Source organism: Dermacentor variabilis, chromosome 4, assembly GCF_050947875.1.
Source record: "Dermacentor variabilis isolate Ectoservices chromosome 4, ASM5094787v1, whole genome shotgun sequence".
Classification (NCBI taxonomy): Eukaryota; Metazoa; Arthropoda; class Arachnida; order Ixodida; family Ixodidae; genus Dermacentor; species Dermacentor variabilis.
In genome coordinates this window covers 147,949,290-147,961,944 of record NC_134571.1, presented here as the reverse complement: position 1 = coordinate 147,961,944, position 12,655 = coordinate 147,949,290, and the positions used below count along the sequence as shown (strand labels likewise).

Sequence of the window (12,655 nt, the reverse complement as noted above, 5' to 3'; positions counted from 1 at the left end):
AGTGGTCTACAAAAGACCCATAGACTTCATTCATCGAAGCTAGCGGCTGGTATAGTTGGTGCAGGCTCGCCATTTTATCTGCCTCAAGAAAAAAAATATAAAAGAGAAAAGAGACAGCTAGAAGAGACGACATTAACGAATTAACCAACACTGCATATGTTTCAGAAGCTGTTAAAGGCCGGCGAACCATGACGACAAAGAAATTCTCGATGTTTACTGTGTCCATCGACATACCACAATGAAACGATGCTAATCCCGCTACTAAGAGCACTAGGAGGCAGTCTTATATAATGGTATTCTGCAAGCATTCCGATCATGAAAGCAATGGTATTCCGAAGAATGAGCTACTTCATGTCCAGTTCTGTAGCCTCACCTAGCAAGCGTCTGCGAAACCGTTGCAAAGCCTCGCCTTCCAAGGACGTTTCTCGACATCAACATGCGCGGTGTATAGCACGAACGCTCATGCACGGTTTTTGCGCGGGATGGCACTAAATTTTCCTTGCGCAGGACCGGAAGCGCGACACTTGGCTGCATCGTGAGAAGGACAACACGAACGCCGCTGTATAGCAGTTGCCGCAGCCTTGCGCGCGCGCGCGTCTAAGGAGAGGACCAGCACGACTCCTGGCACTCCGGGGCGAATTCCCTTCGGGCATAATCTCCGAGCCATGTATGAGTCGTGTTCTGAATACGAGACCCTCGGGGACAGCACGGCCGGTTTTGCTTTGTTTCGCTTTGCCTCTACTTTTCTCTCTTACTTTTTAAGGGTGCCCGCCCCTCCTGGAAAGAAGCGAGATAACGGCTGCCGGAAAAACGCAGCTCGGCTCAATGGAGGGAAATATATGGCACCGAGGCGCTCGGGCGAGAAAGTGCGCGGCGCCCAGGTCGGTGAAAACGAACGTTACCCTCGTGGCCGTGCGAGCATCTCGCTGGCGGCCGAGGCCTTCCAAAACACAGCACGCGCTGGCGTTTCAACTGGTTTAGAAGAACAAGCCTTTACGAGCTACGCGTTGCCATGCCACATATGAGGGCAACGCTCTGTATAAAGTATGACGGCGTGTTAACCTTATGGTTTGGCTTTGCCCGCCCCTTCTCCCCCCCCTCCTAGCTAGACATATTTAGAGATACAGGCTGGCAAAGAAGCGGAGGGGGTCAGGTTCATTACGCGTACCACCGGAGAAGCCGTGTCGTAACGAATGCGCCCAAACGGCCGTGTCTTTGCGTCTTCAAAGGCAAGCCGCCATCCTAGCTGTCGCAGTATCGCAGGTTAGAGATTAGGTGACGTTAAATGAAACCTACGCTCGGTATTGAAGGCTCCGTCGCTTGAAGTTTTAAATGGCTTGGGAACTGCTGACAACACGTCAGTTTGGGGGCTGTATGACTTAAGTAACAGGTGGTGCCGAAGCGATACTATCGACAAGCAAAAATAGTCATGATAAACTGAAGTTCAGTGAACGCGAGTTTTCTGCATCTCGAAAGCTTTAATTCTAAAGCGAAGGAGTTTGGCCAGAGAGCCAACTACGCAAAAAGGAGACGCTCTTTGCATATTGTTGCGTTTCGCCTGCGACACGCGGTTTTGCCGGCGCGACTGCGGCGGGGCGGCAGACATTTTGGCCCGTTCGGCGTCGCCGCAACGCTCCCCGCCAGGCGTTTCCAGGCGTTTCCAGGCATGTTCCGATGCCACGTGTCTTCATGTGCGTGTGTGAGTGTATGTGCCATTGTGCCCGAACCAGGCGATGCGACAGCAGGGGTCACCCTCTCCTTCCAGTCATTGTGCCCGAACCAGGCGGTGCGACAGCAGGGGTCACCCTCTCCTTCCAGTCATTGTGCCCGAACCAGGCGGTGCGACAGCAGGGGTCACCCTCTCCTTCCAGTCATTGTGCCCGAACCAGGCGGTGCGACAGCAGGGGTCACCCTCTCCTTCCAGTCTTTGTGCCCGACCGGCGGCAGTGTGCGTCACCTTAGCCCATTGTACAATCACGTGCTCGTCTATTGAGGGGTTCCTTCTTGCCCTCAACTGCGAGAGTATAAAAACAGCTGCCCCCGGACGCCAAAAGGAGGGCTCCGATTTCTTCTGTTGAGTAAAGTGCTCTCCCGTCTCTCTACTTCGGTCAACCTGACCGCCAACTCTTTGCGATGTTAAAATAAACAAGTTGTTTTATTGTTACCAGTCGACTCATGCTTTGCCGAGACCTTCGGATGCTTCCAGTTGTACCCCAGGCCGCCAGGCCAACGCTACCCTTGGGGCTTGCGACCCAGGTACAACCACGGGCGTCAGCGCCGAGTTCCCAACAACCGATGCCATCGGTGGGATCCAAACATCTGGTTGGCAGCGGTGAGATCGCCTCCGACTTCAAACAACTGTCTGCCAGCGGTGAGATCGCGACAACGGAGGCCAGCAGCGAAGAGATGCAGTTGACTGTATGCTGAGCAGCTCAACGACGATCCGGGAGCAGTGCAACGAGCCCTGTGTGACGACTGGTTGCCTGCAGCGGAACGACTGCGCGGAATTCCTGCCTGCGAGGTTTGGTGAGTGCGGGACTTTCTTCTTCTGAGCTTTGCCAGGCTTTTGTTAGTGTCAGAAACAGAGCTGGTAATTGTGGTTGTCGTTGCTGCCGGGTTAGTTTGCGGCAAGACAATAGTAAGCAGTAGAGAAAGCAGCATTCAGAGCAGCCATGGATTTGAAGTCGTTGCGCAAACCGAAATTGTTGGAGCTTGCAAGAGAGTTGGGTCTGGATGTCTCAGACAAACTAAGAAAACCTGAACTGCTAAAGGCTATTCTTGAGTTAGAAGCTGAGGATGACGAGCTGTCGGAATGCCTTGAGACCATTGAAGAGAGGGAGACTGCAAAAAGACAGGAGCGCGAAATTAAAGAACAGAAAGAAAAAGAAGAGCGTGAACGTAAAGAACAGAAAGAGCGAGAGCAACAAGAGAAAAAAGAAGAGCGCGACCGTCAACACGCGTTGGAAATGAAGCGTCTCGAGATAGAGATGGAACGCGCTCGTAATGGAAGTCAGGCACACGGTGCAGGAGAACGCGTATTGTTCAAAATGACTGACCTGATGCGGCCGTTTAAGCTTGGAGAGGACATTGGTTTGTTCCTGGTTAACTTTGAGCGAACGTGCGAGAAGCAGGGGTTCTCTCGGGAAACGTGGCCACAGCGCTTGCTCACTTTGTTACCCGGCGAGGCGGCCGACGTAGTCGCTCGCTTGGATAGAGAGGAGGCAGAGGATTTCGACACAGTGAAATCGAGTCTTCTAAAAAAGTACCGGCTGTCTGCGGAGGCGTTCCGTCGGAAGTTTCGGGAAAATGAGAAAGGCAGAAGTGAGTCATATACAGAGTTTGCGTATAGGCTTATGTCAAACATGCAGGAGTGGCTCAAAGAAGAGAAAGCGTTCGGTGACCACGATAAAGTTCTGCAGTGTTTTGGGCTAGAACAGTTTTATAGTCGGTTACCGGAGAACGTGCGATACTGGGTCTTGGATAGGCCAGACGTTTGTACGGTGGCTAAAGCCGCTGAGCTAGCCGAGGAGTTTGTGACGCGTCGGGCTCGCGGAGCTAAGGACGGTCAAAAGGGTGAATTTGGCTCGAAGTTTGAGAGGCCGAAGTTCACACCCATGAGATTAAAGGGGGACACGCGTAGTGCGGATGCGAGTGAAAGCAGTCCGACCAGACGTAAAGAGACGGCGGCAGCCAAACGCAGAAAGCGGTTCGAGATGAGGCGAGCGGGCGTTTGTTATACGTGCCAGAAGCCGGGTCACTTTTCGGCGCAGTGTCCGGAAACAACACCAAAAGTTGTGTTTTTTTCAATAGGCAGCACTGACGAGAACATGAAGCTTCTCGAGCCTTACATGCGAGACCTCCTCGTGAACGGGAAAGAGTGCCGAGTGCTTCGCGATTCCGCAGCTACGATGGATGTAGTTCACCCCTCCTACGTAGAACCCGATATGTTCACGGGCGAGTGCGCATGGATCAAGCAAGCCGTGGAAGCTCATAGCGTGTGTCTGCCAGTAGCAAAGGTGCTTATTGAAGGACCTTTCGGAGCGCTTGAGACGGAGGCGGCAGTGTCATCTATGCTGCCCCCCCAGTACCCGTACCTATTTTCAAACAGGTCCGATCACCTCCTGCGCGAGAAGGGGCTTTTGTTTGGTGAAGCTAGTGTTCAGGCCTTAACCAGATCGAAGGTTCGGGAGCTCGCTGCAAAGGCGGTAGTTGCGGGGCCGACGTTATCAAACAACGAAAAAGGGTCAGAGGCGCAGCAAGCTGATATTCAGAGCACGCCCGAACTGAATAAACTTGAGTCTGTAACGTTAAAGGCGCCAGATACTGGAGAGGAAACGCCCGACAACGGGAAAGTTAGAAGAGCTATCTACTGATTTGCTCATCGCGCCTACGTCAGACGGACTTGATAGGTTGCTAAAAGTCAGCCGGTCGGCTTTGATAGCCGAGCAAAAGAAGGATGGTAGCCTAGAAAACATACGCTGCAATGTCAAAGAAGGTATCCCCAGGAAAACTGCGCGTTTTGTGGAAAGAGGTGGAGTCCTGTACCGGAAGTATCTAGACCGCCGAGGAGTGGAGTTCGATCAGCTGATCGTGCCTCAATGCTATCGTCAGGATCTGTTGCGCTTGTCACACGGGGGTTCGTGGTCCGGACACCTAGGAGTTAAGAAAACTAAGGACCGTCTCTTGCAAGAGTACTATTGGCCAGGGTGTTTTCGGGACGCAGACCACTTCGTGAGGTCATGTGACACCTGTCAGCGGGTGGGCAAACCAGGGGACAAATCGAGGGCGCCGTTGAAATTGGTACCTATCATTACGGAGCCTTTTAGACGGCTCGTTATTGATACAGTGGGACCTCTGCCGGTAACAGCCACGGGGTACAGACACATTTTGACTGTGATCTGCCCAGCGACAAAGTTCCCTGAAGCAGTGCCGCTTAAAGAACTCAGCTCAGTTGAGATAGTCAATGCACTACTGTCCATATTTGCGCGAGTTGGTTTTCCTGCGGAAATCCAATCAGATCAGGGCACAGTGTTTACTAGCGCTTTGACGACAACTTTTCTCGAAAGGTGTGGGGTAAAGCTGCTACACAGCTCAGTGTACCACCCACAGTCGAATTCCGTTGAGAAGCTCCACTCCGTCATGAAGCGCGTGTTGAGAGCGTTGTGTTTTGAACATCGAACTGACTGGGAGCTGTGTCTGCCTGGGGTGATGTTTGCTTTAAGGACCGCGCCGCATGCGGCTACGGGGTTTTCGCCAGCTGAACTGGTGTACGGTCGCTCGCTTCGGTCTCCGCTTCGCATGCTTCGAGAATCATGGGAAGGCAGGGGCGACGACCCAGTCGTGGTGGAATACGTGCTTAAGCTCCTCGAACGCTTAAGAAGGGCACAGGAGTTGTCAGGTGAAGCAATGACAAAGGCCCAGCAGAGGGCCAAGGTTTATTATGATCGGACCGCCAGGGCCCGTCGTTTTGAGGTGGGCGATGAGGTCATGATATTGCGCACATCGCTAAACAACAAACTAGACGTGCAGTGGGAGGGCCCAGCACGAATCGTTCAGAAACTGTCGGACGTTAACTACGTGGTAAGTCTGCCAGGAAAGCGGAAAGCACAGCAAGTTTACCACTGTAATCTGCTCAAACCTTATAGACAAAGGGAAGCAGTGGTGTGCATGATGGTAAACGTTCCTGAAGAGCTTCCGGTCGAGCTTCCGGGACTAGGCTCAGTGACGAACAGGGAAGACACCGGTCAAGTCATTAGTGACCTTATCAGTAAAGCACCGCTGTCGCCCGAGCGGAAAACCGAACTACACCAGCTATTACAAGAGTTTCAAGGTCTGTTCTCTGAGAGGCCTGGTAGGACTTCTGTACTTACTCATGATATAGAACTTACCTCCCCAGAGCCAGTACGATCCAAGGCGTATCGGGTGTCACCCCGCCAGAGCGATATTATGGAGGCTGAGGTAAAGAAAATGCTACAGCTCGGTGTTATTGAGGCAGGTGAGAGTGATTATACCTCCCCTTTGATTTTAGTTGAGGTACCGGGCAAGGAACCTCGTCCTTGCGTCGACTACCGCAGGCTTAATTCCATCACTAAGGATCAAATTTATCCGATCCCTAACATCGAGGAGCGCCTTGAGAAAGTTAGTAGCGCTCAGTTTATTTCCACCCTAGATCTTGTCAGGGGTTATTGGCAGGTTCCACTTACAGAAGAAGCTAGTAGGTATGCGGCGTTCATTTCACCAATGGGAACATTCCGTCCTAAAGTGTTGAGTTTTGGTTTGAAGAACGCGCCATACTGTTTTTCAAGCCTCATGGATAAAGTGTTGCGGGGACAGCAAGAATTCGCTTTACCGTATCTAGACGACGTAGCGATATTCTCCGCATCCTGGTCTGAGCATATGGCACACTTGCGGGCAGTGCTAACCCGCCTGCGCGAAGCGGGCTTGACAGTAAAGGCTCCTAAGTGCCAGTTAGCACAGGCCGAGGTTGTCTACCTCGGTCACGTGGTTGGTCAGGGTCGTCGCCGCCCCTCTGAAATAAAAGTGGCCGCTGTGCGAGACTTTCCGCAACCGCGCACCAAGACCGATATTCGGTCGTTCTTGGGTGTCGCCGGCTACTATCAGAGGTACATCCCTAGGTACTCTGATATCGCGGCTCCCCTGACGGATGCTCTAAGAAAGACAGAGCCTCAAACAGTCGTCTGGGACGAGACAAAGGAAAGAGCTTTTAGCGCCCTAAAGAGTGCCCTAACAAACCAGCCTGTGCTACGATCGCCAGACTATACAAAAGGGTTCATTGTTCAGTGCGATGCTAGTGAGCGAGGCATGGGCGTTGTACTGTGCCAACGGGAAAAGGGAGAAGTAGAACACCCCGTCCTGTATGCTAGTCGTAAGCTGACCAGTCGTGAGCAGGCGTATAGCGCCACCGAGAAAGAGTGTGCATGTCTCGTGTGGGCCGTTCAGAAATTGTCATGCTATCTAGCCGGCTCGAGGTTTATCATTGAGACGGATCACTGCCCTCTCCAATGGCTGCAGACCATCTCTCCCAAAAATGGCCGCCTCCTGCGCTGGAGCCTCGCTTTACAACAATATTCCTTTGAGGTGCGTTACAAAAAGGGGAGTCTCAACGGTAACGCCGATGGCTTAAGTCGAAGCCCCTAACGTAGGAATCAGCCTCAAAATTGTTTGTTACTGATGTTTTTCTTCCTGAGGCAGGACTTTTTTTAACATATTGCTTTTGTTTAGTGTTTCAAAGTGATGATATGCTTTCTAGTGCAATTTTCCAATTTGTGGACGCGTTCTGAGTGATGCTAGACTACTGTAAGGAACTAGGCAGTGGTATAAAAAGGGGAAAGAGCCTGGCAGGGCTTAGTGAGGGTTGTGCCGTGCTTGCTGACTGAGCGGTTGAGTTTCAGCGTAGTTCTAACGCTTGCCGGGAACGAGAACAAAAATGTGAACTCTCCCGAAGTCACTTTGCAGTGTCCCGTGCGAACCTGAACGAGAGAACGAGGCCTTCTCTGTGCGCTGCGCTCAAGAAACGTCGAGGGACGCCCGACTTCGGTTATGAGCATCATCGAGCGACATCCCTCCGGACAGCGGATGCAGTCCCCTGTCCATCGGGATCTCCTTCCCCCGGCGGGGCGGTCTGTTGCGTTTCGCCTGCGACACGCGGTTTTGCCGGCGCGACTGCGGCGGGGCGGCAGACATTTTGGCCCGTTCGGCGTCGCCGCAACGCTCCCCGCCAGGCGTTTCCAGGCGTTTCCAGGCATGTTCCGATGCCACGTGTCTTCATGTGCGTGTGTGAGTGTATGTGCCATTGTGCCCGAACCAGGCGATGCGACAGCAGGGGTCACCCTCTCCTTCCAGTCATTGTGCCCGAACCAGGCGGTGCGACAGCAGGGGTCACCCTCTCCTTCCAGTCATTGTGCCCGAACCAGGCGGTACGACAGCAGGGGTCACCCTCTCCTTCCAGTCATTGTGCCCGAACCAGGCGGTGCGACAGCAGGGGTCACCCTCTCCTTCCAGTCTTTGTGCCCGACCGGCGGCAGTGTGCGTCACCTTAGCCCATTGTACAATCACGTGCTCGTCTATTGAGGGGTTCCTTCTTGCCCTCAACTGCGAGAGTATAAAAACAGCTGCCCCCGGACGCCAAAAGGAGGGCTCCGATTTCTTCTGTTGAGTAAAGTGCTCTCCCGTCTCTCTACTTCGGTCAACCTGACCGCCAACTCTTTGCGATGTTAAAATAAACAAGTTGTTTTGTTGTTACCAGTCGACTCATGCTTTGCCGAGACCTTCGGATGCTTCCCGTTGTACCCCAGGCCGCCAGGCCAACGCTACCCTTGGGGCTTGCGACCCAGGTACAACCACGGGCGTCAGCGCCGAGTTCCCAACAACCGATGCCATCGGTGGGATCCAAACAATATACACTTAGGAAAAGGTAATAAGCGACCGTTTGAAAGACTGGTCTTTTGAGGTGACACCACTTGTGCCTCTGAAATTGCAATGGATATGACAGATGTTATGAGAAGTTAATCTCTCATCTCCGTCTGTTTCTTTTTCCTGAGTCGCTTTCCTTCAATACGTGTATGCAAACTGCGATACACTACAATCTGCAACTATAAGTTGACACACACGTCCAGACATTGGAACTAACGTGCGTGCTGCAGTTAGCGTCTTGCTTAGAAAATACAGTGTGCAGTCCTTCCCTTGCTCTTTGCTAGACAAGGTCAATAGGCTCTCACTGATACACTAAGGACAACTAGGGTTGCAAAGGGTGGCACAACGAAGTCAAACACCCGACAGTCAGGGGTAAAAAAAAAAAGAAAGACAGGCGAGAAAGTTTACGTATAGAGAGCAAGCACGATAATTTTTTTTCAGGGTCTGCTCTGCGTGGTACCTGCAATCAAACTCGGTCAGCTGCGCGGCGCTCCGCGATGATGAATTGGGGAATTGGGTTCTCAGAAGCGCCCCTACTTCGCACGCTATCGCATCCTGTTCGTGAGGAATCGACCAAGTTATCGAGAACTAAGGCGAGAAGGCAGCGGCGTGAGCGTACGAGGCGCGTGCAACCCTCGAACTATAGCGAGTGCGCATGTATGCAGAGCTTGAAACGCCCCGTATTATGTGCAACCAATTACTGACATCAGACACCTACCTCATATACTATATACCTTCCTCCCCTGCGCTAATCTTCATTCCCAGCTTCTAATTCGGCCCTCAGTTTCAATTGAACGGTATAACTCCCGACGATCGAGGCAGTCTCAAGCACTGAATCGCGTGCAGATTGTCACCCTACTATCATTTAGCAGCTCGTTTGCCATCTATTCGCGGCGCAGACTGTGACGCATATCTCCGAAAGGTAATTGCGAACACCAGGGATCGGCGCGGTTAGCTATTTGCAGCGGCTGATTTAATGACTGCATCGGCGGGACAGTGAACCGTGCGCGGGAAGAACCCAGCCATCGCCGGGGCGTCGTGTACACGCCGTGCCTGCGTGCCGCACGCGGTGTCAGTGAGCCAGGGCTCGCTCGCTTCACTGCACACCTATCGTGATTGGTGCCAAGAGAGTGATAGAGAGAGAGAGAGAGAGAGAGAGAGAGCGTCGGGCGGCGGCGAAGTCTCGTTGCAACACAGCACGCGCGCACTGCCGCCGGTCAGTTGGCCTCTTCGGGAGGGTCGCGTGACGCGTCAATTGGTCCCGCGGGCCCCCATCGCTCAAACTAACGAGCGCGGCGGGGCAGCCGGGGGCCGCCGTAATGAATTGGCCCCGGCTAGGCGCCGGCACACGCTGGTGCCCCCCCTCCCCGCACGCCCCGGAGGTGGAAACCTGAGGTTTCTGCGCGGAAGAAATGGTGGGAAGGGCGGTTGCTGGCTCGGAAGGTTGAGGCCAGCTGTGAGCTCGCCTGGCTGGTCCGCGGTGTCTGTTTAGCGTCGTACGCGGCGGCGTGGGTTGAGGCTGCGTTGCCTTAACTCGGCGAAAAAGGAGCCCCTTTTAGCGAAGATGCATGAGTCTGGCGTTTAATTGCTGCCAGCGGCGTTGCAGTCGTGCACCCGAACATGAAGGTCTCTGGGCGACGGAACGCGGTAGGTCTTCATTAAAGAACGCGAGTCGCCTTCTTGTGGCGCCGAAACCGTACAAGCGTGTTTCAATCACCTCGCGTCCCACCTCCTCGCAGTTCATTCCTCCACTAATTTGACAGAGTGCGCACGCCCCATTGGCATTTCCGATTGCTTTATCCCCGACGTTTTCTCTTATCGTAGCTCTCTGACTATTATAGTATGGCAACCACTGAATCAGAGCAGCTATATGACTACATAATAGAAGCCGAATTCGCGAACTTTTTAAGGCGAAAGTATTAAATGGCTCATGGGTCCAAGAATCCGATGTCCGGCGTTGTCGAAAAATAGACCATCCCGCGTTATGTCACCAAAAATTCAGTGGCACCAAAATTGATGGAAGTCGCACCCGCGACCATCGGTGAGCGTCGAACTCACAACATTCGCTGTTTGTTATGGCAAATTTAATTAAGGCACTTGAACCCACGACCGTTAATGGGAGTCAAACTCTCGACCTTTTGAGGGGTGAAAATTCAATAGCACCAAATTGATGGTGCCACCATTGGTGGAAGTCGAACCCGTGACCTGTGGTGTTAATTAAGGCACGTTTATTGAAGATAAGGTTAATTAAGGCACTCGCACCGACGACCTTTGGTGGAAGTCAAACCTTGGACCTTTGGTGGGATGTGAACCCTCGACCTTTGGTGCTAGTAGGTGAATTCATTTAAGACACACTTAACTAAGATAAAGTTAATTAAGGAACTCTAACCCACGATCTTTGCCGGGAGAAAAGAAGTAATAGGAAGCAATTTCGCATTGGAATGTGAATGTCAAGTAATTTAATGAATGTCTCATGAGCGCGGCAGGCTGTCGCCTTCGTCCTCTTTAGTGTATGCTAAAGTGACTTTCAACTTTTTGATGTAATTGTTATTTGTTATTGACCGGCGGCTTTCGCTAATGATATGTCAGACGTCAGGCGATTGACTGATTTCTGTTCCTACGAGCAGCTGTAACGTCATAAGGTTTTCTCATTTTAACAAACCCTGATAGCTTTTTATCTGCCGAATAAGGTATGCAGACGCCCGGGCGGGGTCAGGCGTCGCTTTTCTATGAAACGGGACACTGGCGACTTGTCCTTGTTGCGGAGGCATTTCAGCGACGTGTCTGAGCGAACGAGTGGTCCTCACAGCACGACCAAAGCTAAAAGGGAATGAGGTGGTTGCGAGAACCTATTACGAACCTATCTGCGGAAATCGTAGAAACATTCGCATATTAGTTCTAAAATTCGCGTAGCGCTCACGGGAAATTCATTCGATCACTAAAGAATCTCGGCTAGACGAGCAGCACGTGCTGGCACGTCGCTACTGGAGGAAAAAAAGAGCGCAAAGCCCGAAAGGTTCCCACTAAATAGATCACGAACTTACGTGGCCGATTTGTTTCTTTATTTCTTCGGTCCTAGGGTCCCGCATCGGGTTGTCGAAGCCGCAGAGGCCGATTCTGTAAGAAAGAACAGAAAAAAAAAACCATGTAAGAAACCGCGCACACAACGGTGTATAGCTCTATCTTTACCTACGGAAATACACGAACAACCCGCCGTGGTTGCTCAGTGGCTATGGTGTTAGGCTGCTGAGCACAAGGTCGCGGGATCGAACCCCGGCCACGGCGGCCGCATTTAGATGGAGGCGAAATGCGAAAACACCCGTGTACTTAGATTTAGGTGCACGTTAAAGAACCCCAGGTGGTCGAAATTTCCGGAGTCCTCCACTACGGCGTGCCTCATAATCAGAAAGTGGTTTTGGCACGTAAAACCCCATAATTTAAATACACGAACACAAATGCACGTGCCTGCGCCAACCATATGCCAGCCGGTGTAGAAGTCCGCTTACTGAACGAAGTGCAGCGCAACCCGTTGTTACTTTCCTTGCCATGGCGGCCAATGCGCTAGCCAAGCGACACATCTACAGAGCACCCAGAGGTCCGCACATGAGCACGACAATAAGTGTAAAGTTGTAACTCGCTGGAGTTGTGTGTTCCGTACAGATTCGCTATGAGCCGCATGGATCTCGCACTTGAAGAGCCCAGCGTAGCTTTAAGATACGCGAATGTCCCTCAAGGAGAGTTATTTTTTGCAGGAGCAATAACGACACGGTCAGATCCTTTCTTCGAATCGCATTTCGATAAACTATAGAGGGTGAATGTTGCTGGCGGTTTAGCGAATGTTCGGTGACATGTATGCGCTCCCCGTTTAATCTTATTCGGCTACAGGGAGCTCGGCCATGGACATCGCAAACGCGAAGTCCACGGCAACAGAAACGAGTCAATAAATATGACACTAACGATTTACTGATTGACGGAGTATAAAGTGCCAAAGCTACACAGGGACAACGAAAGGCGCCCATAATGGTGGGCTGCGAAATAATTTTGTCCACCTGTAGTACATTAATGAGAGCTGAGTACACAAGAGTCTTTTTTTTTTTTTAGCTTGCGACCTTGTGCTGAGCATCAGAACGCATTGAGCAACGGCGGGGCTGGTCAAAAATAGGGCACTAACGTTGCGCCACCATCTAGTGACACCTTCTCTTTAACTGGTGGTTAGTGTTGT

At 52.1% G+C, this 12,655-nt stretch overlaps 1 protein-coding gene across 3 annotated transcripts in view; it reads right to left on the bottom strand.

The window, feature by feature from the left end:
• Positions 1 to 12,655, bottom strand: part of LOC142579887 (uncharacterized) — a 354,590-nt gene that overhangs the window by 51,842 nt on the left and 290,093 nt on the right. For all 3 annotated transcript variants that reach the window (XM_075690547.1, XM_075690549.1, XM_075690548.1), the window contains exon 4: positions 11,478 to 11,550. In XM_075690547.1, the coding sequence (XP_075546662.1) occupies positions 11,478 to 11,550 (73 nt within the window). The remainder of the gene's footprint in view (positions 1 to 11,477; positions 11,551 to 12,655) is intronic.